Source organism: Lichenostomus cassidix, chromosome 9 (assembly GCF_008360975.1).
Source record: "Lichenostomus cassidix isolate B80296 chromosome 9, HeHo_3.0, whole genome shotgun sequence".
Taxonomy (NCBI): Eukaryota; Metazoa; Chordata; class Aves; order Passeriformes; family Meliphagidae; genus Lichenostomus; species Lichenostomus cassidix.
This window is the reverse complement of record NC_139490.1, coordinates 3,339,803-3,367,249: the sequence shown is the minus strand read 5'-3', so window position 1 is coordinate 3,367,249 and position 27,447 is coordinate 3,339,803. Positions and strand designations below refer to the sequence as shown.

The 27,447-nt window shown below is 41.7% G+C and overlaps 1 protein-coding gene across 1 annotated transcript in view; it reads right to left on the bottom strand.

The window, feature by feature from the left end:
- LOC146433077 (uncharacterized) overlaps positions 1-27,447 on the bottom strand; it is a 181,452-nt gene that overhangs the window by 66,951 nt on the left and 87,054 nt on the right. Inside the window, exons 5-6 of the mRNA XM_085068977.1 lie at positions 17,950-18,072; positions 47-169 (exon numbers count right to left, since the gene is read on the bottom strand). Coding sequence (XP_084925103.1) covers positions 47-169; positions 17,950-18,072 — 246 coding nt within the window. The remainder of the gene's footprint in view (positions 1-46; positions 170-17,949; positions 18,073-27,447) is intronic.

The following is a 27,447-nucleotide window of genomic DNA, read 5'->3' as shown; positions in this document are numbered from 1 at the left end:
AGAGAGAGAAAAACAAGCCTGGGAAGGATGGGGAATGGTTGCTCACCGATGCAGGTGCGCCCGTCGGCGTGCAGCCGAAATCCTGGTTGGCACTGGCACTGGAAGGAGCCCTGGGTGTTGACACAGCCCTGCTGGCAGCCACCGTTCAGCTCCTCACACTCATCCACGTCTGGGGAAGGAAGGGACATGGTGAGCAAGGATCACAAGAGAGTCCAACACAGACAGACCCTGGTTCTCCTGCATGGCTCATCCATAATGCAGCCAGGGTGCTCAGGATTGGGTGTTGTTCACTTCACTTGGGCAGCAGAGCCAAGGAAGGTGGAATTTTGGGGTATTTTTCCAAGTTCCTGCAGGAACTGCCTCTGTAGTCCCTGTTTCTGAAGCCCTTGTTAATTAGAGTGATTTGTGACATGGCTGTTTCATTGGGGTCAGGAGAAAAATACAGGGAAAGCATTAGGGTTAGATAACACATCTGAGCCTGCAGGAACTGCTGGTCAAACTTTTATAGAAATTTGCTGTATGAAGATTTCCTTTTGCATCAGGACTTTGATCCTATTTGTTCTTGGGGGTACAAGCAGGTACAACTGACATAAATAGAAAACAGCCACGTTCTTTATCACCAGTACATTTTCAACCAAGGAAAAGCACAGACAGCTTAAAGAGAAAATTTTTAAAACAATGAGAGTTTTGTGGCACACTTTCTATGACTCTTATTAAATCATAGAACACTTGCAGGGAGGGGGAAAAACACTATCCCTTCTTCTTTGTGTTCACCTGAACTCCCCATAGCATCTTCTCAGATGAGCCCCCAGAAAAATTATGTGAAATCCTGCTGATACTTTTTCCAAAGCTAAGCAGGTATCATTCCATATTTCAGAGGATTTTAGAGGATTACATTCAGTCAAATGAAGAGGGAAACAAGCATTAAACCAGCTTGAGAACGTTGCTGTAAATTTCATCTGAAAATGATGGACGATGATGGACAAAGATCAAGAACAGTTTAAGTAACCAGGTGAAGCTCTAAGACAGACCCATAAAACTGAATTTCCAGAAGCACCACATAAGCAGTTTTTGCACCTCTTCAGCAATGCTGGGCTACTGTAAATAGCATTTGATTGACATGTTGACATCATTACCTTTAAAACCAACACCGAGGTCATTGGAAATAAGGGTCAATTAGTACATTCCCTGAAAAAAATTCACCTGGCAGATGTTTGCCTGGATTTTGTCTGTCCTTTGCTCAGCAGTCCCCAGAGACAGCAACTCCACCTCCCACCATCTCCCCCACGGGCGATGCTGATACCAAATTATCCCAAATGCCAAAGATATTTTCCTCCCCAAGCCAAGCCTCCCTCCTGCACCAGATATCTACGAAGTACCCCCCTTTCAACACTAAAACCTCCTGCTGATTTAATTGCTGTTTAGATCATGTTCTGAAATTATCTAATGAGAGGCAAGTCCACAACTGCTCCTGTGGGGAAGACAGGGAAGGAATTTCCCCCCCAACACTGCACTTGAGGAAAAGGCTTCTGGCTTTCGTATCTTTGCTGTGGTTGTGTCTGTTTTGCATTTAACTTTCATGGTTTATGTATTTTTTAATGCTTTTATGTTTATTCCGTTTGAGAAAATCTAATCAAAATTAACTGAAAGAGGAAGTTTTAAAGAAGACTTGCAAATGCACAACATCCCACTCCTGAGGAAATGCATTTATAAAGTTAAATTTTAATACTTCACATGTGAATTTCCCTCACCTAAAATGAAGTCCTGGTGTTGACTGGTGTTCAAATTCAGACCATTTGCTAACATGCACCACTATTTGATCCTTTTGCTGTATTTGTTGTTTTATTAGACTGTATACTACATACATGTCCTACTGCCTGGAGACATCTGGAATATGCTTTTCTTTCAAGCAGAAACTTTGCTTTCTAAAAGGTAAATAGTAAACAGAAAATGTTATTCACCTTGTTGAATTCCATACTGTTAAGAACCAGACTGCTGAAAAATGCCAGGATGAAATCAAACCCAGGAAACTCTTTGTATGGAGTATCAGAGAAACAAAACAAGCAAAAAGACTCAGAAAAATAGAACAAGGAAGCAGCTGAACCACACAGTATGCCACGTTCTAGTATTTATACCTCAATAAACTCAAACACTGGGAGCTTCAATATTTTAATTTTATAGGCTACGATCAGCTGGAGAATTTCTCTCATATACCAAATGCAGTTTCAAGTTTGGATACTGGCACTTGCAAAGGAGAAAAAATAGTCCAGCTAATAAAAACGAGCTGGGAGTTAGTGTTATTTGTTAGTCTCCATTTGGAGATTTAAGGAAGTGACTTGGTTTATGGGGGAGCTCTGCACCCAGCAGCAGCTCTTCCCTCAGCGGCATTTCCCTCGTGTTGGCACATCCCAGAGGGACATAAAGCAACGATATTGCTGAAAGGCAACAAAATTCAGGGCAAAATAAAAGATCCTAAAGCACTTGTATGTGTGAGCTAGAGCAGCCCTGCCCTGAGACTCCCTGCAGCAAGTGCAGGCGAAGCCCAGGAGCCGAAAGTGCAACTCCACGGCGCCACATGAACGGCAAATTTGATGACAGACGATCCCTTCCAGCCCCAGACTTCCTCTGCAGGATCAATATTTTAAGGATTATATGCTGAAAGATTCCTTCACATCCTACAGATAAAATCAAGAGAAATGCAAGGCGCAGTCGCCTTTCCACGTCTCCTCCATCTCGAGGCCAGGAAACAGCTTCGTCCCCAGTTACAGCAGAAAAATCCCCTAATTGTTTTGTCTGAGGAGCAGTCTGCAAGGCAGACACTGATCTGAATGCTTTTGGAAGTTTTAAAAGTCTAAACAACTTGCACTCTTACAGTCAAACTGCTGTACTAGCAAAGGACACATAAAGCAGGAGAGCAACAGCCTATGCTGTTGTAGGCACACAAGTGGCCATTTGTTTTTCTACTTGGGAATGGCTATAGAAAGATGAAATTATTCTAGAATAGCAGATGTATAAAAATATTTTAAAGTATTCTTGGAATATAAAGCCATCCCACTGCATTTCTAGAACATCACAGGATTATGGACGATTGTAACTGTGATTAAATTTGGATTAGTTTCCACTGCAGATCAAACTGAAACACCTTCCTGCTCGACTTTCTATAGTTACAACTTAGGATGCTTATCAGAATAACCTGAATTTCAAGCCACTTAGGGCTTTCTTATCACAAGTCAGCCTGTGATGAAAGCAACTGCATTCCCACAAAACAGAGGGAGAGTAATCCGTGGAGACAAGGGGGAAAATGAGAGCTGTGTGCTGTCCCTGGGCTGTCTTGCCAAGGGGATTGTGCTGCTGGGGGAACAAAGCAGAGGTGCTGTGTGGATATTCTCCTTCTCACCTTCAGAAGATTTCAGAGATGTTTTACAGTGGGATTTCCCACTGAAGGTACCTCCCTGGGTCCTTGTTTATCCACCTTTCATCAGGAATAACCTCATCCTCAGTCATACAAACCAAAAGCCTGTGTGTTTCCGAGATGTAAAGTATTTTAGTAGTTTATTTAGATGATATGCATCTTTTTTAGCTCTCCGTGTTCCTGAGGGCTGTGCACTTGGACTGACCCTTCCTCCTCACCAACATCCTAAATTACAAACACAACAAAAGAGGATGTGATGTACAAAAGCCCAACCCACTGCCAGCACAGCCCTTTCCAGAACCTCTTTCAATACAGAACTTGACTGCTTGTTTGGAACTCAGGATCATCACATCAGTGGCTTTTTTCATATCATTATTAAAACACTCAGGAACAGCTATGATCAATCAGTTCCTCAAAAATAAACAGAGCAGTGCTAAACATGGGTAATTAGTCAACCTGCAATCAGGGTTTTTATAAAGGAAGGAAGAAAGTAAGATGCTGCCAGATCAACTCTCTCCCCACAAATAACTTTACTTTTTAGACCACTAAGAAGTGCAAACAAGATACAGAACTAAACCCTGAAAGAAGAAAAAAGGAAGCATCAGAAGCCTCCGTTTTGAGAATCCTGAATGGAGGGGAGATGATGTGCCAAAGGTATCCCAGGGTGGTATTCCCTCTGAGGACACTGCCATGGGACACAGGGTGACAGCAAGGTCTACCTCTCAGGAGGGTCACTGGTTCCCACACAACATTGTGAGTCAGGAGTGGTGGTGAGAGAGAAAGAGGGAAGATTGGATCTTAAGTATTACAAGAACCCTTATGTGGCTCTATTTAGAATTATCCCAAGTGGATAAACTGTTCAACTCCAACATGTCTTTGGAAATAAGTTCCAACAATCTGGCTCATCCCTCCCTTGCCCTGACCAGTTTCCCTCTTCAGCTGCAGATCATTCTGTACATCTGATGTGAAAACTCTGATTGTTTGCTATTTAACTTGGTATTTTAAATCAACAAAGATGCATCACAGTGCTTTGCCTTCTGTTATTTGTAACTACACTGTTACCACTCTCTTTTCTATATTCCAAAGGGTGTTTAAACCTCACAAAAGTTCTGAAGAGAAAATATCATATGGTCTTTCCCCACTAATTACATGGTGGATTTTACACATTAATTTACTGTGTTTTTCAATGAAATAATTTATGTACTCATGGGAAGGAAGGGAAACAGGCTTGGTTCCCAGACATTCTTAAGTTGATCACAAAAGTCAGAAATTATTCTATAAAAGTAAAACTTAAAATAAGACCCTGGTATTGCTATAAGAAGGTAAATTTGTAATAGATTCAACTCACTGCTTCCTTTAAATCACAGAGTCACTCAAGTCTCAAGCTTGAAAATGTCCAAAATTTTGACAACCAATGTGAATTCCCTCACATTGCACTCACTACTAAGCATGACATAATTTGCTCTTGCAGAAGAAGTTTTGAAAAGGATGTCTCATGTTTTACTGACACTAAAATTATTTTCAAGCTTTGTAACTTTGACTGGAGGAGGTTTGAAACCCCTGCTGCTAGAAAAACTTTTGGGCATCTTTTGCACAATGAAAGAAGTTTGACATTGGTATTGACTCCAGGAAGGAAAATACAAGTTCAAAGTGTTGTCCAAAACAAAGCCTAGAATTATTAAAAAAAAAAAAAAAATCAGTTAATGTTAAGAGAAAACGTATTTCTTCTCCACTGAACAAAACTGAACAGCGAAGATCGACAAGAGCAGTTTTGGATGGCTGGGAGGTTTTAAACTCCAAAACTCCTGGTCTAGGGCTTTCTTTAATGCTTTACAAAACCCCACAAATATGCTACAAGCTCTTTTGAGTGTTTTTCTAGAACCTGGTGTTAAAACACCTCCACGGAACAGCTTTCAGCATAGATAAATGTGCTCCTGCAGAGCCAGCTGGGTCATTTTGAACTGTTAGTGCTCCCAGGCTTTTATTTTTTGCTCCTCAGCTATTTGTTCTGCCCTTTGCTGGCCCCTGCCATGGATTAGACGAGCATCCATTGTGTGCTCCAGCCCCACGCCAGCCAGGTTAGCCTGATGGCTGCAGCTTCTCACATTCCTCACTCACAGCTGTCCCAGGCTGCTCCAGCAGGATTAACCCATGGAATGGCTGCAGCAAACCATGCCAAAAGGAGCTTGTCATGGCTGGTGAGAGACTGGGTGGAAGGCAAGGTTAATGATTCCTCACCCAATTTAGCCCCTGAAAACTCATTTCACAATGAAGGAGGACTCTTGTTGGAGCAGCCAGTGTCCTTCCCCATTTCTTCACCTGGGACTAAGGACAAAGCAGCTTTAAGCAGCACCCGTTTTGCAGGCACAGAAAGAGGCTTTACAAATTATCTGATTATTTGCCTTCAAATGGAGAAGGTGAATAATGGCATTAAATTACCACAGCATTTTGTACCATGTTCAGTGTCTTTTAGTTCTTCCTCCAGACCTCGCTGGAGATTTGGTCACATCATGGAGAGGCACCTTCTATCTGTAGCTGGAACCTTGCCCTACACTTCAGATGTTTTCCCAGGTAGTTTTAAAGACTTCCAGCTGTGCCTAGTCCAGGTTTCTCTTCTCTCCTTCTGGTTTCCCCCTCTCTCTCCAGAAAACACCAAAGGATGGAAATGACAGTGCTGTGAAATGTTGAACAGCAGAGTCATCGATGGGACCATGTGTTAGTAATGAATATTTATGTCCAGATCTGAAAGGAGATGCATCTCCTGATGCCTGTTTTCCAGGGAAAAGGACAGAGACATCTCCAAGGTATGGCATTTTTGACAGATCCATGGAGCAGGAATAGCAGGATCTGCCCCACAACCTGCTTTTGGGGAGAAGACTTCTACGAGCACTGAAAGGGACAATCCACCCCATCAAGGCTAAAAGACCTGGATTTCATTCCCTGGTCTGTCACTGGCCTTAGTGGAAAATAAAGAGATAAATGAATTACCATTCTGCAACCCTGTTAGTGGGGGACTCAGGTGATTGGAGAGAATGACTTTGGCCTGGCAAAGATCCTGGTAATTTGAATTAATTGAATTTGAATTCAGGATGGGGGAGGAATATATCAAAGACACCCTAAGACTTTTTTCCTTTTTCTTTTTTCTTTTTTTTTTAAATATTGCTTTCATGGTAAGATTGGCACATTGAAAGTGGTGACTTGTTCCTCACCAATGCCTGGAGTTGTCTCCACCACAGTTCACTTCTCAGCTGTCCCCCAGGAGCGATGTGAAAAGAGAAAATTGGGCAATATTTGCACTGCCCATTTCTGCTTACTCTCAATGCCTGACATGCCACTCTCTCACGAGATATTTAACAGTGGTTTAGCTCAATAAACATCCAAGAGCCCCTCATCCACAACTCTAAATGCAAACCATATGTTGCAGATGAAAACCCTGACGATTATAATTAGAACTGTCCATTCAATTTAAACAAAGTCAAGAATGAAAAGTATTTCAAATTCAATAAACAGGCCATTTCGAAGTGTAGACACTGTGGAGGACAAGCTTAACAACTTAATTGACAGGTAAAGCTTCATTTCTAATCCTCATTTTGATATCATCTGTAGCCTCAGGAGTCAAAACACATCACTGCTCAGTGCTCAAAATATGCAGAGAAAATGAAAATGTCAGCTGAATGAAAAAAAAAAGGAGAAGCATCTGTTTGATAGCTGTGTAAGCCTGTGATATGTAAACTGCTTTGGAGTCAAGCAGCCCTAATTAGAGTTTCAAGGAATTCTTCATTAAATATACACATAGAGAAACATATATATCTATATATATATATACACACACACACATTTTAAGCAATTATTGAAACCAGACAATTTGCAAGAAAACCAGGCTATAGAATTAAAGTAAGGAACATGATAATTTCACGGACAGACCTCAGACAACGCTGTGATGTTTTCACACAGCCGTGAAGAAATAAATTTTTCCCTCTTTTCACAAAGCCATTCTGCACGCTTTTCTCCACTGTAAGTATTTAAAACAAAAAAAGAACGATCCATTTTGGGATCTCAGTGCAGTACACAGCACCTCAGCAAAGAAAAGACAAAAAGGAAGAGTGATTGGGTTACCAGGCTCCACAGTGGGGTTAGACTAAGATATTTTGGCAACTGCACCTCCCTGATGACTCTAACTCCCATCAATAGGAAACCCACACAGATGGACACAAACTCTCAGCGAGAACTGTGCCAGGATAAGTGAATGACCACAAGAATAACCAGGGAGCACAGGCTGAAGAACAACAAACCAGATAAAAGGGTAACTTAGGCTCCTAAAAAACGTTTACATACTGAAAAAAAGCCAGCTTCATTTATGTTTCCAGCAGAAGAGCAGTGAATATACCAGCTGTAAACAGGGAAGCCGGAAGGGAACGTTTTGCCTATGCAACAATCAAAATTTCATGTAATTTCTGCTTCAGAGAAAGGCTTGTAGATCACCAGTATCTGCAGCTACTGCAACACTCCTGCAAGATTTTCTGATGTGGGGCAGAACAGCAGAGAGAAAATTTGTTATGGGTCTATCAATTTTTAAATACAGCTCCTCAGCACAACCCAACTGGGCCCTGCTGGGAGGTGGGGAGGTGGCAGAGGAGGAGAGGATCTCTACAAGGAGATGCACTTAATAAGTGGCAGCATGATCCAGCCTGAACTCCTCGTGTGGACTGAGATCTGAGCTGTACTGAGGAGGTTTAGACGTTGGGCCATCAGCATCTCCTCTCGGCAGGAAACGGCAGTTTGCAAGAAGTTATGGAATAAAAAGGGAGGAATGCCTGATGTGATGAGAACACCTGGATTTTGCTAGCAGCAATATTAATGCACTCTTGCTGAGCTCTGTATCTCCACTACAGCAGAATGCAGAGGGATGTGTTCTCCACACACAGCAGGCAAAATGTGCACAAGGAAATTATAATCATGCAAACACCTTCCTAATCTGATGTTTCCAGCTTACAGTACATGTGCTGTGCTGGCTGGAAATACGGATGAGATTTGTGAGGAGGCTGTGCAGGACCAGAACAGGGAGGGCACAGACACCATTCAGCCACCAAGCTCTACCTCTGCCACTCTGAAACTGAGGCCAGAGCACAACCTCCTCCCCTCTGTCTCAGCTGGCTCCTGGCATTGCTCTGCAGCCATCAGTGCCTCCTCAGTGTCACCACAAGCACTGATCCCCACTGGAGACATCCCAGCTCCAGGGCAATCCACTGCAGGAACTGCCAGCAAGCAAAACATAGCATTTTACACAGGTTTTCTTGCTCTGCTTCCTCTGTGACATAAATCACATGGGACTCTGCAGAGATTCAAACACAGGAAGAGAGAAGTGACATTAATACATCCAAAACCTGTCCATCTCAGTTTCCAGAGCTAAATCCATTAATTACAGAGTGGTTTGGGTCGGAAGGGACCTTGAAGATCAATCAGTTCTAATCCCCCTGCCATGGCAGGGACACCTTCCACTATCCCAGGGTGCTCCAAGCCCTGTCCAACCTGACACCTTGAACACTTCTAGGGACAGGACAGCCACAAATTCTCTGGGCAACCTGTGCCAGGGGCTCACAATCCTCACTGTGAAGTATTTCTTCCCAGTATCTGATCTAAACCTGCCCTCTGTCAGTTTGAAGCCGTTTCCCTCTCTATTATCACTCCATACGTTTGTCCAAAGTTCTCCTCCAGCTCTCCTGGAGCCTCTTTCGGCATTGGAAGGGACTCTGAGGTCTCCCCAGACACTTCTCTTCTCCAGGCTGAACCATCACAACTCTCTCACCCTGTCTTTGCAGGGATAATGTCACCAGGCACGGAAGAATTTATTTTACTTCCTTTTTCCCCCCTCTTCCTGAGATTAAAATCCACATCAAATTAATCAGTTGATTGCTCCATTTTTATTACTTGTTTTTGAACTCCTGGGCTGACACCGAGTCCCTTTTGGGACAGGAACTGTTAACAGAGTTCTCAGGTGGGCTTTTCACAGCCCCCATGTGCAACAACAGCAGGTTTACTTCAAGCTGGTCTTTAATATATCCCAGCTAAAGCCCTCAGGTACTCCTGTAATTGAAGTTTGAGTAATCCAATATGATGTTGATCAAACTACTGATCTTTTAATAACACAGTGTAGCTCTCCCAGCAGTTGCTATCTGGCTGACAGTCGCGTCTGGATCGCTTCCTTTGGGCCAAGGCTTTGAACAGAGAAGCTGACGGATTTCTGTTTGCCTTAGATTTTATCACAAATTGTTTTAAAGCTTTTTAGGGTTGTATCAGATGGCTCATAAAATCCACAGGCATTTCAATAATAAAAAAAAAAAGAAACAAAGAAAAAAAAAAAAAGAGTTCTATTAGCTGTCCTGGTGAAGAAGAGTATTAAATGCTCCCAAAGAGGAGCATAAACACCACTCAGGAGCTCTGCTCTTTCCATATCCACCATCAGTCCTTGTTTAGGAGCCTGTAGGCAAAGCTATGGAAAAAGCTGTAGTCACCCTGCACAATACCCTCCACTGAAAGGCAAATGTGCACATTTTTCCTCTCATAATTTCCATTTAAAGTACGAATTTAAGGTTTTTCTAAGCCTCGCCTCTCCACACAAGAATAATTCAGCTGCAATTTGCATTTTCGATGTGCTTGAAATGAACACCAAGATGACTCATGGGCTGTTTATAAGATGCCTGTATTTGCTAGTAAATACCTTGCTACAAACAAGGTATAATTCAAGTATTCAGAAGTCTTGCTTCTGCATAAAATTACTACTAAGTGTAATTTTGGAGACCATGACCAGAGCTTCAATTTCAGGCTTGCAAAGCTCTTCCTACACAATGATTCTTAAAAGTATGAGTGGATTTTCTTTGACAACAGCAATCATTGTATCTCTGTAATTGCAGGAAAGATTACCTGGCTTTTAATTCACATTACTCAGCTTCAACAATACTGTACTTCTTTCCTTTCCTTTAAAATAAACTAATTATTGTCAATCAGCCCACTGGAATGTTAACATTCTCCATAACCTGCCTTTCAGAGGTAGTCATAAATGAAAAAAAATAGCTAATATAAACTAATCAGAGCTGCAGAAATATCTCAAAACATATTTGTACTGCAGTCTATCATTTTTTGTCACATTATTTCCAAATATTATCTTTCATCTGGACAATAACAGTCTTTTCATATAGTTTTATTATGCTTTTCATCTAACTGCTCACAGCTCCTGCATTAATTAAAAGCATTAAGTGTAATGTATTTATGTAATGTGGCATATACCATAGTATTTTTGAAGTTTAGATGTTCTCACTATCAAAAGCTGATCAATACAGCTTTATGCACCAAGTGGTTTGGACAAAGAAAACTTTCCAGACCAGTTTTTTTTTGCCCACGCCCAACTTTGTGACAAACCCACAACTGCAGGACCTGGAAGGGGAGGTGACAGGGAGGGAGTGACTGTCACTGTCCCCACACTTCCCACCAACACTCCTTTCCAAGGACAACAGCAAGTTTTGGTTCCTGCTCTGTGTTTCCTCCCAGCTGGTGGAGCTGGAGGAAGACAAGGTGGCTGGAAGCCTTGGGAAGAGATCCATGAGCAGCCTGTGATCAGCGGTGACGCTCGGGGAGCTGCAGCGCCATATGGACAGTGCTGGTGGATGCTGCAGGGATGGGACTGTGCTTGCTGCTACCTGTGACACCCAGCAACAAGCCTTCCCCTCCAGATCACTGATCAATAATTCATCTGGGAAATGGGATGCAAAAAGGAGAATGTGCCAGCTTTCCGTGGGGTATGAGCAACACCGTGATTTTCAACAGGCGCTGCTGCCTTGGAGCACAGCAGAAGCTGAGCTGCAGGAAATGTATGACAAGCTGCACTACACCTCACCCTGTGTAATCCTGACATAACCTGAAAATTAAACTGCCAGCTCCACGGTTTGTTTATGCAAAAGGCTGTTATTAAAACGCTGCAGCTGAATTAAGCATTCAGAGAGAAGAATCTAGGTACTAAAAAACAGGCTCCATGGAAAAAAAAAAGAGGTTTACCGAGATGATCTGGAAATAATCATTGAATCCTTGAAATGTAAGTGGTCCCAGTCTTCTCCAAGAGTCAAGGGCTGCAAATACAGGTAGGACTCCTTCAGCTGTTGCTTTGGAGCCTTGGATTAGCATAATATCCTTGACACCCAACTGGTGTGCATAAGACTTCTCCTTAAAAAGTGACTGCAAACTGACTCTTCCTGTTCTCAGCTCCAGTCGATGAAAACATGTATCCAGGATAAACGAGCTCAGTCTTCAATGGCAATATTCACTTTGGAGGGAGCTGTCATAACTGTGAGCCTGTCTACCCCGAGGGATGGCAGATGTGAGAAACTGGGTGGTTCAGCTCCCAGCGCCTTTGTTCGGCGTGTGAGGGAGGAGTGGGGAGACTTCAGCAACAGCCAAGCAGGAATCGGGAAGAAACTAAACAAGGGCAATCAAAATTCAACAATAAATCAATTATCAGAGCGTCAGAAATGTTCTGAACCAGGTGGCCTGAGAGATGTGTCTTTCCCTGACTGCAGAGAGACAGTCCGACACGAAATGCTGGGAGTTGCTGAGTTTAGTATTTGATGTATTTCACCGAGATTGGAAGGGTGAGTGTTTTATGCTGGGGAAGGCTCACTAAAGCAAGGGGACTGAGCAGACCATGCCAAGCCATTTGCTGTGCTGACAGCCACTGCCAGCCTGGAATGAGCCCTGAAATTCTGCTCAGGTTCCTGCCTGCTCGGGTTTGCCAGCAATCAGCACTCAGGTAATTCATTTAAAAAGTCCAATGAGCTGCAGTCAGTGTTACCTTCATTATGAACCTGTTGTCATTTTTGCTGCTTATTTGGAGCACATTTTTGGTGTAGGACTAGCAGGAACAGCCACATGCAGACATGTGACACAGTTTGCCTAGGAGAGTGGAACAGCTCCATGCAGATGTTGATCCCAGCTGGATCCAACAGGGCATGGAGAGCAGGAGGGAGGTCACAGAACAACCCCCAGCCACCAGTGCTTCGCAAGAGCCAGAGAAAAATGCTTAAAATTGAGAATTCCAAAAGAATAGCTTAGGAGTAGAAGTAAAATTAGATTCCCCATCAAGTTTGCAAATGTAGCTACAAATACCTCCAGTAGTTTCTGCATGGAGCTCCTCCACAGCCATGCACAAAATCACACAGTTCTCCTCACTAAATCCAATTCTCCAGAAAACCACAGAAGCCTGAGTGCACAATGCCAAATAGTGTTTATAATGCACAATTAATCCTTAATCTCAGTCAATATAGTTCCCTTTATAAGCAAGGTAGGGGAACCCTTCTTTTTTTTTTATTACAACTGGGATCTGAAATCAAGAGCAGTTATTATGCTTTTTACTTTTGACTAAAAATAGTGATTTGACAGGTAGGAGCAATCATAAATAAACAATATTTAACTGTAAAACCAGATACTGCTTCTTTCTGAATTCACTTTAAATATCACACGTTTACCAGTATTCTGGATGTACAAACTAATGGAGAAAAATGTTTATTCTTCATCCCCTGGAAGATTGCTGCAGGTTTTTTATTCTTTGAAACTTAAATACTTCAAATTACCTGACTTAGCTCTAAAAACCCACGCTGGAGTCCCAGGATACCTGAGAGCAACTAACAACAGGGTTGGAAAAATCAGAAATTATGTTTTATCTTCTTTCCTCTCACTAATCTTTTGCCTGTTCTTTTTCTCTTCTTTTTAGAATTGCTGTAAAATTCCAATACCCTGAAATACCTTAGTTATCAAGATGGTTTACCCAGGGTTTGCTAAGGTGATGAGGTGGAGCTGTCTGTTCCCCTCATTCTATGAAGTAGACATTATGTGGGCAGAGTAATTCAGCTACAAATTATTAGATAATTATGATATAATTCCTGCAACTGGATTTATTTTCTTGTCTCTAGACAAGGTCTTGAAATAGAGAAAGACAAAGAGGGCTGCATGGCTTCACCTCATCTAGGGGTGCCTTCACTTGACTTCTGTAAGATTTGAGTTCAGTTGGTCTGGTACTTGTTACACCTGGAATAAGAACTGGTACTTTTTAATTTTTATAAAATATATTCTCCTTGTTCTCCTTCTGTTGAAGTGTTCCTGGAAATTAGTACCTTGGTGCCATGGCATGGCCAACACTGTGTGTTGAATTAAATGCAACTCTCAGAGTTAATATAATGCAAAAGCATCCTGAATCCTTCCAAGAGACTAATTTCTCCTGTTCTAATAAAAATCAAATAAATATCATTAAAAACACCTTTCATTACCCTCCAGGGGCCTGGTATTATGTCCCTCAGGTTTTATCACAGGACATGGCAGACACCTGTACATTGATTTGTTGGGCAGGGAAAACAGCCCAAATGCAGATTTAGCATTTGTTGTCTTTGACAAAACCAGAATTTGACAAGAGTAAGTTGCATCTCAGACCTTACTGACTTAATAAATGCTGTCACCATACAAATAAACACCTCCTTGCTCTCAGACATGTCCCTCACTATTTCTTTTAGCCCACTATTAACTCTTGCAAGGCAACAGTGGTTAGAGAGTTCTGATCCATCCTGGGCTCAGGCTCCAGCAGTGACTCTCCCACTCCTGGGGTAACCAGGGGTGGCCCTGCACAGTCACACTCTGGCTCTATTCCCAAAATCCCCCTGGCAGAGGTCAAGGAACCGAGGTTTGACTGGAACCCCAGGGATGGGGCTGCAGAGATTGCAATATCACTGTAATCAACAAAACAGGAGCTTCTTTTCATCAGCAGTTAATCACAGGACTTCGCTTGTCTCTAAGTTCCTTCAGTTGCCTTGACAGATGAGAGCACAATAATATAAATAAGAAATGACAGTTTACCAAAGAAGGTTAACATAGGGTCATGACCTTTTTCTACTTGAGTTCTGCAGCTTATTCATGTGTGAAAATACGCTTTTGTAGCTGTAGCCTCAGCATCCCTTACAGATCTGGACTTGTGCCAACAACTGAGCTTTAAAATTACCATTTAAAATACCATTTAAGATGGTATTTATGTTCAGGAAATACCATTTCTGCATTTTGCGATGCTCGAGTAGAACTGTTTCGCATTAGAATAAAATATGAAATGAGGATATCTCTGCATTTCACAGCCAATCTCACCGACACAGGCTGCCAGTGGCATCAAGGAGCTATTGGACACACACCCCTCTCCTCTCCCTTCCTCAGAGCACATTACACCTTTCTGAGCAAACCCACCCTGACCAGGCTGCCCCAGGAGCACCACAGGATGCACAGGGCACAGCATCAGGCCGACAGTCCTACACTGGTAAATGTCAAATATTAATTTGTCACATTATTTGTGCAGTGATTTAAAGCCAAATCCTGTCTCATCATTCATTTCCATCAGGCACACGAGGAGCGGGAGGGAAGCAGGAGCTTTCTGTCACAATCTGTAATGCCTACGCCAGGAGCTGCCAGAAAATATTTCTCTGTCAGAGAAGCAAACTGAAGTTCTGAGCATGAAGGCTGGAGAGTGAAAGCTGCAGTACAACATGGAGATAATTAGTTTTGAAAGGCTAATCAGGTCACTGCTCTGGCTGGCATTTCTGTGGAGATGCACATGCCTTCACCTCACCACATTCTGCCTCTTGATACGAGTGTCCCTCACCAAAGGGAAGTAAGACTTTACAAACTACAGAACTATACATGACATATCCTGCCATAAGAACCCCCAAACAGCCAGGAAAGATCCCTACAGCCCCTGCAAGGAGGAGAGACCCCACAGCACAGGGTGTCCCAGGCTGTGCTGCTCAATCCCCTTCCCCATGTGGGTCCAACCAGCCACAGAATCATTCAGGAAGGGGAAGATTTCATCAGAGCTGACAGCAATAACCATTTTAAGATTATCTCACCTATTTTATGCTGTTATCTTGTGCCTAGTCGTGGAGCCTTGTGTCTTGCATGCATCTCTGACACCCTAGAAGCTGGAGATGTTGAGCATCCTCAGCTCATTCAAGCTGTGAAATTAGGCCTTTGGGTCTCCAAAAATATTGCTCACAAACCCCCAGCAACGACTGATCAAAACAGCAGTGCACTTCAGTACGTTGTTGGTTAGTGAATTTTTATCCACTTTCCCTGCCTTAGTACTAAACAGCTACAAATGGCTAAAAAATATTTAAAAAACCCCAACAGTTATTTCCTGACATCTTTCCCTCTTGTCAGAAGGATGCTCTATTTTGCTGCTGAAAAACACGATCAATCTTTCCAGTAATAATGACTCACTGAATAAAATCTGTGCTACTTCCATGCTGCTTTTCTAACAATGCACCTTATTTGTACCCTGGCTTATAAAAAAACCCCATACACTGATCGATCATTCCAGGCACTGGTGAAATAAAACCAACCATGAGACAAATAATGGGAGCAGAACAATAGTGCACATCTATTTAACGCCTGAGTTTAGACTAAGGGCTAACATAAAGCACAATGATGCCATAAAGACAGAAAGAATGGAACAACCCAGAACAACAATAAGCTTTATTCCTCCAAAACCACTACTGGTTAACCTGAACGAGGAGCTGTTTTACTCCCATCTGCAAAATGACTCTTCTGAGCAATGCAGAGGCATCAATAAAATCCCATTTCAGTGCCATGTCCTGGATGACCTTCCTGCAGCACACAGAGTTTTGGTTGGGAGCTCACTTTTCCCTCACCAAGTCCCCATATTGTAACACCTGATGGCCAGAAGTTGGCTGAAACTGGCCTCCTTGCAGGCCAGTGCAGCCAAATGCTCACTGTCATTGTCACCTCTGCAAAAGTTCAGGTGCATTTAGTGACACTACCACTTTCTTCTATGACTTGAGCATCTCCAGTTCATTGTATGTTTCCATTTTTGTCTGAAGGTTTTTAAAAATGGCTTCAACACAGCTAATAATACTCCCCTGCAAAATATACTACAAAAATCAAATACCTTAAGCTCTGTTTGAGTTTTTAAAGACTGTCCAAATGCTAGAATTTAAAGTGTACTGTAAGAATAGATTTGTGCAGAAAGAATTTAACTAACTTATTAAAATAAAACTATCCTAAAGGAAAAATGACTCTTGCATGCTAAGGATTATGATGAGTAGGACTCCTGCTTTCAAAAACCTTGGGGTTTGGACAACTTTTATGCACAGAAAGCATTAAGGAGTCATCAAAAGGCAGACCTGTGCTGTGGGCACGTGGGCATATTGCCAGTCAGTCCCCAAAAGAGATAAGAGAAGCTGGGGTGAAGTAGCAGGGATCTGAATTATCCGTGATCTTCCTGGATTCACCTCTCCAAAGGCCAAAATGAAAGCACAGAGGACCATAATGAAATACTTCAATCAAAATAAAATAACCATCTACAGCTTATTTACACTGTCAACGTGGGTCTCAACTGATATGTTGCCATAGAAAATAATTCCATCATCTTTTAGCAAAAAAAGGAGTGTGGCCAAATAAATTATAAAGTTAGGATAAAGCGTATGACCACAGGCAAGAAATACAGTGCTTTGTACAAACCTTAAAAAGGAGCTGGACAATGGTAAAATGAAATCCTGGAAGAAAGGAATTTGTGAGATACTGTGCAATGGGAAAAGGCAGAGAACAGAGTTTCTTGTGAAAAGATGATAACAGAGTTCACGAAAAGCTACCCTGAAATAAAAATATGACATCACTTTTGCATTTACAGTAAATTTGATGCATTTACTGCAGCAATGAAATGCAGGGGAGGTGCAATCCAGGCACAGAGCAGAGCATGTGGCAGCACAGCCTTGTCACCTGAGTCAGGGGAGAGCTCAGGAAGAAGGAGCTGCTCTGGCCAGCAGTACAGCACACCTTGGGTCCCTAACACCTGAGCTCCTCCACCTTCTGCAGCATCCTCAGATGCATTTTGTGTCAGCAAATGGCTGCAGGTCAACACATCATCTGGGCTTGTTTACAGCCACTCTGTTTACCAGTGCACCTTAAAAATGTTTGGCCATAATTCATTATGGTTCTAACATATGTTGTTAAGAACAAATTTTACTCTATAATACACTAACTAGACTTAAATTTCCCTTAGGAAAAAGACAAATGGGTTTACATAGCATGTGGCTGTAAATCCCTTTTTATTCAGTTAATCTCTAGCTGTGGAATTGTGACTGAAATGTGAAAATGTATGTGTATTTTCTGATAAGAACCATTTTGCTTCAGAGACAGATGAAATATTATCAAGCGCATACATTTTCTTCAAGTTTTTAAATTGATGACGGAAATCCCATAATCAGAACATGGCACAGCCAATCCAGGTTAAGTGATAACATTTTCTCAACAAAATAAAACAAAACCCCAACCCTTTGAAGTGTTCTTACAGTTACATCTTCATAATCCAGACATGAGAAGATCTGCACTCTCGACAACTCCGAGCACACGCTCTTCAGCTGGCTCCACATAAAAGCCAGTGTTTCCTTCTCCTTCCCAAGCCTGCTGATTCTTTAACAGCAGAAAGACATGGCACAAAGCATTACCTGCACAGGATTTTCCATCTTCCCCCAGCTTCTGGCCAGCTGGACACTTGCAGTGGTAGCTGCCGACGGTGTTACAGCAGCGGTCGTGGCAACCCCCGTTCTCTGTGCTGCACTCGTTGACATCTGCCAGAAGAAAACACAGAGAAATCAGGAAAGATTGGGCCCTGACCACACTATCTGAAGATTTGAGGACAATTGTGTCTGATTCTGATGTAAAAAAGTAAGAAAATTCCTGAGATGAGCAGCTCAGGACCCTGAAGGAAGCCCAGGAGCAGCGACTCCCAGCTATGACGCTGAGCACCTCCACTCCACCAAGCTGAACCAGGGGAGGTTTAGATTGGGTATCATAAAACATTTCTTCACTGAAAGAATTGCCCAGCACTGGAACAGGGTGCCCAGGGAAGTGGTGGAGTGACCATCCCCACAGGGATTTAAAAGGCAGTTATCACAAAATCATTGCAGTTGAAAACACCCCTAAGAGCCTCGAGCCCCACCGTGAGTGGATGTGGTACTTAAGCAAGAGAAGATAAGCATCACCATGACTGTAAAAACCACAGGCAGTTAATTCATATTAGTGGCACTCCTTGCTCCCAAGGGAGAAATGAGGCTTTAAAAAAAATTTAATTAGTTTGTAAAGAAAAATTTTAAAAACTAATTTCACATTCATGCAAGAGAGGTGAGAGCCTTTCAGCTGCAATCCTTCGATATCAAAGACTTAGATTCACCAAGGTTTGTTAATTCTTTGATGAGCTTGAGCATCACTTGACTGGCTCATTTCCGATCCTGGCTAAAAGCCACAGGTTAAAAGAAATTTTTGAGGGGGTTTCAGACTATTAAAAAGCTAAAAGAAAAGTGTATCATGAAACACCAACTTTTACTGAAGTGTAGCTGAAGAGGCACAAATCGACTAAAACCATCTCATTTCTCTGTGGCTTTAGATTCAATGCAATGATCAACAAAATTATAATTTCTTTGTCCTCAGCGATGCTGGAAAACAATCAGACTATAAAAAAATAAAATAAAATTCAGTTATCTGGAGAGCTACACAACAAACCAAACCCTAACTCGCGTGAAGCCAACGAGGCTCTTCTCGATTTCACGGCAGCACAATTTAAACAGAAACTTTTTCCGAGAAAAACACTCCCCCTCTCCTCTCCAAAATGCAAAAAACAAACGGTACCAAAATAAGAACGTGCGTCTGCTCGCTTCTCCTCGGCAAGAGATGGGGAGAACATATGACAAGCGACAGATTTTGGATGTGTTCCTCCCAGCACCGCGAGGAGAGGAGAGGAGAGGAGGCTCACGCTCCGCACCGCGCAGGAGATCGACAAACGCGCTCCTTCCAAGGGATTTACTCCCCCAAATCACAGACATCTTGATGTGCCTCGTGGTAATAAACACTAATGAGCCACATAATAACCCGGCTCTATTTATACTAACAGGATTGGAAACGAGTAAAATCTTCTTGCTCTTTGTATTTATTTATTTTTTTAACAAAATAAAGGGAAGAACGGCTTCATTCTTTAGCGCCCACAATGCCGCATGACCTCCTGGCATGAAATATTGACTGAGTGAGGTGGTCTGGGATATACAGCCCCATTTATTAACACTAGGGTCTATATTTTGAACCAAAATATTGGAACAAGACCTTTCCAGCTGAGGAGGTAATCATTATCCTCTTGATTTCACCAGGGTATAATCCATTCGGAAGTGTAGAGTGCTGTTGCATACTAATATATAGGAAGTTTCTCCTTTGACTGCAGTGTTCCTATTAGCAATCAAATACTTTCCTTCCTTGTTCATCATTAAATACTGTGGTCCAGCTATTGAAGTACTGCTGCTGTATGACTGAGAACCTTATTTTCTCCTTCTTCTAACTCTGGCTTCTTAATGCTCCATCCAGGATTTCCTTGTCTCTGCCTTAATACTCATTTTCATCGTTTGATGAAATGTTTTCATGCATTTCTTTACTGCTTTTTACACCAGAAACCCACCACTTCTTCTATTATACTCACCTGACTTTTCATCCCCATGTGTCTTTAAAACAAGTGTCTGCTTTACAGCTAATAATCATAAAATAAACCACCATTTAATTTAAGACACCAAAAAAAGCTTTTCTGATACAGCTTTATTAGAGAGCAATCACATTTTAAGGAATACACTCACTAGGTGTTAATCTCACCAGTTTTAGCCTTAATGCTACGAAAATTTTCTCTCTAAGCATCCTCACCCTTCGCTGTCCTGTCTCCTGTTCGAGACCTTCTCCACTGCCTGCACCCTGCCAAGTTGTTTTCTGCAACTCCATTATAAAGGTCAGATGTTGCCTCAGTCCAAAGAAGCACAAAAATAAATGATCTGAATGTGAAGTAATAAAGAATGTGTTTTACATTTGTAAAAGGCTGGTTTGTAGAGATTTTACAAGCCACAATCAGATGTTCCATATTCCTAAAACAGAGCAGTCAGGATTTAAAAATCCGATTATAGCTTTGCCACTGAAAAAAGAAAAAAAAAAGTAAAACAAACCCAACAAAAACAATTCTGTCAAATGATAAATTTCTGTCTGCTTTCCATATTCAATGTCACTCAAGGTTGCAAATATATTTTGCCTTTTGAATAGTGAGAAAAATGACAGAAAATTTTTGACACGTAACAAGTCTGCCACGTTAGGTCTGACAAAAGTTCAATGTTATCAAGCCTATCAATCCATCTGTAATGACATGCTGTAGGCACTTCAAAAAAAATAAATGTGATGTTTGCTACTGCAGAGTTTCACGTTTATTTATAGAGCCAATGTTGCAACACAAAAACATTATCCATGGGACATACTGGATGTGAGCCTTCAATCTTGCCATGGGAAAAATAATGGAAAACACCTTTCATCCAGATTAACTTGATACTAACTTTATATATGATCTGTCTAGCACACATGTGGGGGAAAAAAACTCCACAATGTATTTTAAATCCAGTAGTATGTTAAAATATGGATTGTTGACATAAGCCCATGTCCCACACTCCCTGCACAAGTGCTATTATAGAACAGCACTACGTTAAAAGGTGTCTTTTCTCCAGAAATCTTATAAAATATTTGACATGTAAGGGAACATGCCATTTTTTTCATGAAGCAGCCCACCTTTGCCCAATTAACCCTACCTAGGAGCTACATGTTAAATGGAGAAGGACAATTCCAATCCCTTCACTTCTCTGTTCTTGTTTAACGCTACTCATTCAGTGTCTCAAAACACCCCACATCTTCAGCTCTGGTGAAAACAACCCTTCACCAAGTTTTTATGAAAATCTGGGTGATTTTACATTTCCTACAAATAAATGAAAACTTTATATAAAAGCAGACACTGGACAAAATGGCAACTCCAGTTTGAAACCTAACAGCAATGACCTGCTCTACCACCAGCTCTCAAATGCAGAAAGCAGATGAAGAAAAATCAGTGTGAAAGCAGAAATACATATTGGCATTGGGGCAGAAGTCTCCTCTCCATATCTCTCCACTGAGCTGCTGCTGAGAGCTGCAGCTCTGCAGGGTCTCCACCTGGAGCTCAATTCAGCATCTTTAAAATCCAGTGAAAGGATTAAGCTTGCTCTGAGCACAGGACTGGCCAGACCTGGGCAAGGAGAAAGGACCTGCACCGTGCAGGGGCTCAGTTCTGCAGCAGGAAAACCAGGCAGTGAAATAACACCTAAATTTGGCAACAGATTGTATGTTTAGATCAGTGGAACACACCAGTTAACCCACTGCCTACAGGTTGTTATTTTTATTTTCCCACACAACAAGTTTATGCAGTATTCCTTAATATAGAGACTTAATTTTTAAGATAACAAAAGGAATCTCATAACTGACACCCAGTGTTTAAGGGCCGTTTTCCAAGGTTTCTGCATTTATCAGCTGCATATGAGCAACAACTTTATTTATTTAAGGCAGCCACATGCAAAGTTGCCATTTGGGTGCCCAGCTTTGGGGCTAACCCATGCTCTGACCCGTGAGCCACTGACCCCAGTGCGTGCCACAGCTCCCTGGGCTTGTGATAAATCACTGAAGTGGAATAAAATCTGTAAAATCATTGCCATTGTTATTGCAACCCTGCCTGAACAAAGCCCACCAGCACGGAGCAGGAGGTGATTTTGATTAGTTTAAAAGTGTTAGGGTAACACACCCTGCTCCTATCAGGGGGCACAGGAACCACAACACATTGATTTTGAGGGAAGACACCATTTCATTAACAACACTTGGGACCTTCTCCTGAAGGCTATGATGAGGATGGGCTGATTTCAGCAACGTAAATGTTAAATATCTTTAAGAAAGCAATTTGAATATTCCCTGTAAGAGGCAGTGGCAGCTTATATTGACTTTATGGCAATTTAGAGACATAATTCCTAATGCAGAAAACATAAATGCTGTTGGTTAAAAAAAAAACAAAAACAAACCCTTATAATGGTTAGGAACAAAGTCTAAATATAATTTATCATGTACACCTGAAATGCTCCTATATGTGCACCTCAGTGTATCTGAGTGCCTGGCACACAAAGGTGTAGAACTGCAACTACCTTACCGTTTGCTTTTATAAGGAAGTATTATAGGCAAGTGTCTGCAAATCACAATGCACATCTTACAATTTCTCAGTCATTGACATAAATACTTTGATTTAATTTTTAAAAAGTGCTGAAAATCCAGCAAACCACCACCTCCTTAAGTTTTACACACAGGTTGGGGGGTTTTTTTTGTTTGGCTTTTTTGTTGTTTTGGTTTTTTGGTTTTGGGGTTTTTTTGGTTGGTTGGTTGGGGTTTTTTTGGTTTTTTTTTAATTACAGCTTGGACAGTCTGCAACCAAAACCATATGTCTAAAAAAAAAAAAAAATCCTGAAACCTGAGAAAGCTGATTTGAAATTTAAAGGCCAGTCACTGCTACAATGCACCACAGCTCACACGATCACACATGCACACACATCACAGCAACATCACACATAAATATAATGCCATGAGCAAACACACTGGGCAGGCTGCCAGGCACAACGCTCACACCCCAAAAAACTGCATTTGTCTTTTTCTTGGTTTTCTGCAGAAGCTTTGCAGCAGTTGTCTTTGAGCAGTAATTGTCTCTAAAACATAAATTACATACATCACTTCCAGCAGTAACCATAAATTATCTGCCTGAATAGCAAACAAAGCTGCTCGTTCTGATAGTCAGTGCAGCCCTGCCCGGGTATTGATTAAGCACTCTCAATGCTTTATTAGGTTTTCTTCCCCCACAAAGTCAATACCAGGATGAATATTTCTTCTTGGGCTGTTATGAAGTATCGTAAATCTGAGTCATTATTAACAAGCGCCTGATTAGCGAAGCAAACTTATCGGAGAGTTTGGCTCGGGCTCCTGGAGTGTCACCTCCCAGCAAACACCCATCACTGCCACTGCCTCTGCTGGCAGCTCTGGTTCTTGTGCTTCCACAAGTTATCACCTCCTTTTTCCTTTTTTTTTATTTTTTAATTAAAGAAATTACTGCTGCACTCATTCCTCTTTATCCCCATGTCACATTCCTATATGCAGAGAACATCTGTCACATAACGAGTGTGTGCTTGGCCCCTGTTCCCTAGGGATGTGGGTCTCTGCCATGGTTTGCTTTCTTTTATTTCTGGGGCACTAAAAAATTCCTTTTAATTCAACTTAGATGCAAAACCAAAAGCAAACAAAGCTCCTTGTTAAATATTCTCAGCTAGCATTCATTTCTCCTTATTAAAATCATCATCTGAAGAAAAAAAAACAAACACATTCATCAATCATTTGCACTTGCTCACATTAAGAATAACTCCTTTGAAGTCAGAATAAAATTCTGTAGGGGGAAAACACAGGCTCAAGGTTTAAATAAGTGAAACAAGAAGCTCTTAAAGGCCAAGATGCTGGCACACCCTGCTGGGTTGGACTGGACCTGTGGCTCATCTTGTGCCACTACAGAGAACACTCTACCTGCTGCAGGTCCAGAGATGGCTCCTTCCACCCCAAGCTCCCCCACACCACAGACCAGACTCAATTCTGAAAACTGGCATTTAAAAGTCCTTTTAAAATCTCTATCCCTGGTTATGGTAGTCCTCGATAACCATGTACATGTCTGCTCACCTTTTTTTTCAGTTTTTCTTCTTCTTTTTATTCTTAATGTCCTGCACATCGATGACATTTTGCAACAACAATCAAAATCAAACTGTTATGTGAAAAAACACCAACTTTCATTTCTTTTGGTCCCTCTTTAAAGTTCTCTATCAAGGAGGAACAACTATTTCCTAGAAGTGAAATGCAGGACCTAAATCACACCTGAAGTTTTCCTCTCTACACTAACTAGAACAACTAAACCCAGAGGTGGAGATAAGAGAAGGTCTATCACAGTACAATGAAATCCTGTAATGGTGCTCATTTTTAAACTATGTTTTCCCAGACAAGGTATGAATAATGCAACTAAACACCCCAGAAAATCTGAATAAAGCAACGCCAGCCTAGCAGATGCTAATTGGCAGCAATTGGCGCTGATTGTGGAGTGCGGCTGGAGCTGTGATTACAAACAGAGCTGATGCAGCCAGCCCAAACCTCAAGTACTGCTGCTGCAATTAAAGATATTTTATCAAATTAGACAAGTGTTTGCCTTTGCCTGCTATGATGGTTATGAGCAAAACATAAAAGCAAGCCTGGCTGGCTGTACAGCACCTTCCCCACATCAGAGCTCTGCCGAGATGGGCTTCGTTCTGCTTTGGCTTTTTATGCCACAAAATGGAACCCTTTTAGAAAGAACTCAGGGCTCTGCAGTGACATCCTTAAAAGCCCTTGCTTTTGTCTAGAAGTGCTTTTGCCCTAAAAATGCAGTGTCTTTTCAGTGTATCTGACTTCCAGCACCGACAAGTGCTGGTTATGCACACACAAACACGGAAAGGCTTTGAACTCCCCAAGTTTGATTTCACAATATCAGCCCTTACATATTTTTGCAGGCAGGTAAACATTCTTCAAACATCACTTCCAAGGCAGTGACTATTAGTGAGACTTCAGGACTCTTAGCAACTGGATTTCTTTCATGTTTTGAGTGCTAAACCCCAAGCACAAGCCCCATGGTTGACTCCAGCCAGGCCAAGTCCTGGTGCCCAAAGGAGAGGTCATGAAATGTACCTTGAACTCCAGACATCCTTGCATCCTGCTGCCTTCTGCTTTCCTGTGGGAGGAAGTCAGTAAACCACTTGCTCATGAACTGAGGCTCGCTCTTTTTCTAATATTATCTATTATCCCCAACTCTCCTCTCTTGCTTTTGGATCTCAAGAAAATTTACATGAACTTCTGCCTTTTCTCCAGCTTCCTGTAAACCTCTATATATCAGGTCATCAGAATTGAATTTAAAGAGGATATAAAAAAAGACCCAAAGTGCTGGGTCATTCCTTAAAGCTTAGCATTTGCTAATTAAGTTTTACAGATCTCCATAGGGACAAAAAGAAAACCAAAAACAAAAAAAATCCCAGAAACCAAACCAACAAACAAAAAGCCAAGTTCTAAGCAAATTTATGGAGTTTCTCAGCCCAGAGACACCTGGAGAGTGAAATAACCTGAAGATACCCATAGGTTAGCCAGTGCCAGTATCTTCAGGACCAAACACAAGCTCAAGAGACCAGAGCACTGGCATCAAAACTGAACAGCAAGGAAGCAAAGGCAGCAGTTTGTGTATTCTGCTCATCCTGTACTTTTAGGAGATTTAAGATGTCAGGTCTTATGAAGAGCACTGCAATGATCCAACACAGCAATAACAAAACCAGAGATAAAGATAGATGTGCACGTTGGAGATGCCTTTGAGGCTCCGCGGGATGAAAGGTGAATGAACAATTTCAAACAGAAATAAATGCTTGTTTCAGGTAAAACCTGTTAAGGATGGGTCAGAATCTACCAATTTAGACGTGGCATACCACGTGCAACGTGGGGTGTTTAGAAGCTCTGCTCGAATATTACTTGGATATCTGTGTACAGCAGCAATTTGAGTTTGTGACAGCAGGAGTGTGAGGAGGATGAGCTCGAGCCAGCAGGATGCAGGAACAGGGAACCGAGCGCCGCAAGAACGGCTGATCTGGAAATCAGCTCCCAAACGTTCAGGGAAAGGACAAAAATCACAGCTCTAGCTTCTCGCTGCAGAAGAGATAACAAAGGAAAGTTCTGTTTTGAGTGTAGAATAAAGTGTTTATTCCAGCTTTGTCTCTGCCTTTACTGTGTCCTCAGAAGAACTCATCAATCTGAGCAAGTGAACAGCTCCTTCTGTCTACACCTGTGGAATAAATGTCTCCAATCCAGGAGTGTCCTTGTGAGTGTTACAATACTACAGTGTAAGCAAGCTGACAAATTAGGCAGCTTAATTTTCAGGGCATTCCTATTGTAATAAGCCAGTTCCTTACAAACTATGCTTTTTTACAATATAATTAACCCCAGCACTAAGCATGTGAGCAAATGAGTTCATTTTTCACATGAATAATGAAAACCTTTTTTTTCTTTTTTCTCTTTTCTTTTCCCAAACCATTACGGACAGAAAGGAATATAAAACATTTCTCAGCAGAAAAAGGATGATGTGTTCTGGCTTCTAGTTTACAACAGGAATTCATTATGAAGATTTAAATGAAAGCTCATATTTTCTTATTTTTCTTAATAGTTGTCCTTGACAGTGTAATCCAAAACTTTGCTCTTCATCAGATCTAGCCTGGGATTAGATCAAACAGCCTCTGCTGTGGCTTGAAATGGGTTAAACATTTCTTCTTTTCCATGTCCTCCTGAATATTCTCTCCCATCTTTTGTTTTTCATTTCTAGATCTTCCTAGCAGTTTTGCAGGCAGAATTACTCACTGCCCTGATAAAAATTCTGTGCTAACTATAACTGTAAGCTCACCCCACTTCCTAGTACAGAAAATAACATTTCTGTAATCATTCCCTGTGTGGCTGGAACACAACCACACAACCAGGTCACTCGTTTAGGAGAGACATAAATGAGAACTTGTTATTCAGTTTACACAGACAGAAGTGTAAGGCAGAAGACACACAGTCACTGTGCCTTCCCAAACTGATCTTGTGTGTCAAGGGCAAAGCAGCTCATGGGAAGAAGAAAAAGAAAGATTAAATCTTCATCCGTTTAATTTGCAAAGAAACCCAAGGGGAGCCATTATTCCCAGAGACTCCACTGCCTAATTTGTCTTATGAATTCTTCCAACTTATCTGACACCAATGGGTGCTTGTGAAGTACTGCTTACTGTTCCTGCTGAAAGGGAGTCCTTTGAAAAGGCAGAGTTGTCATTCAGTGCTGAACAGGAGTTAAATATTGCAGAAAGGTCTGAATCCTCCTCATCAGAAAAGGCAGGCAGGCTGCATCCTTCCACTGAAAGGGAATTCCCACTAAGGAATTCAACCAGGACAACTAAACTTGAATATGGAGTTACATCAAGCTTGAAAAAAGAGGGATGCACAAACCATTAACTTGCATGCAGATTTCA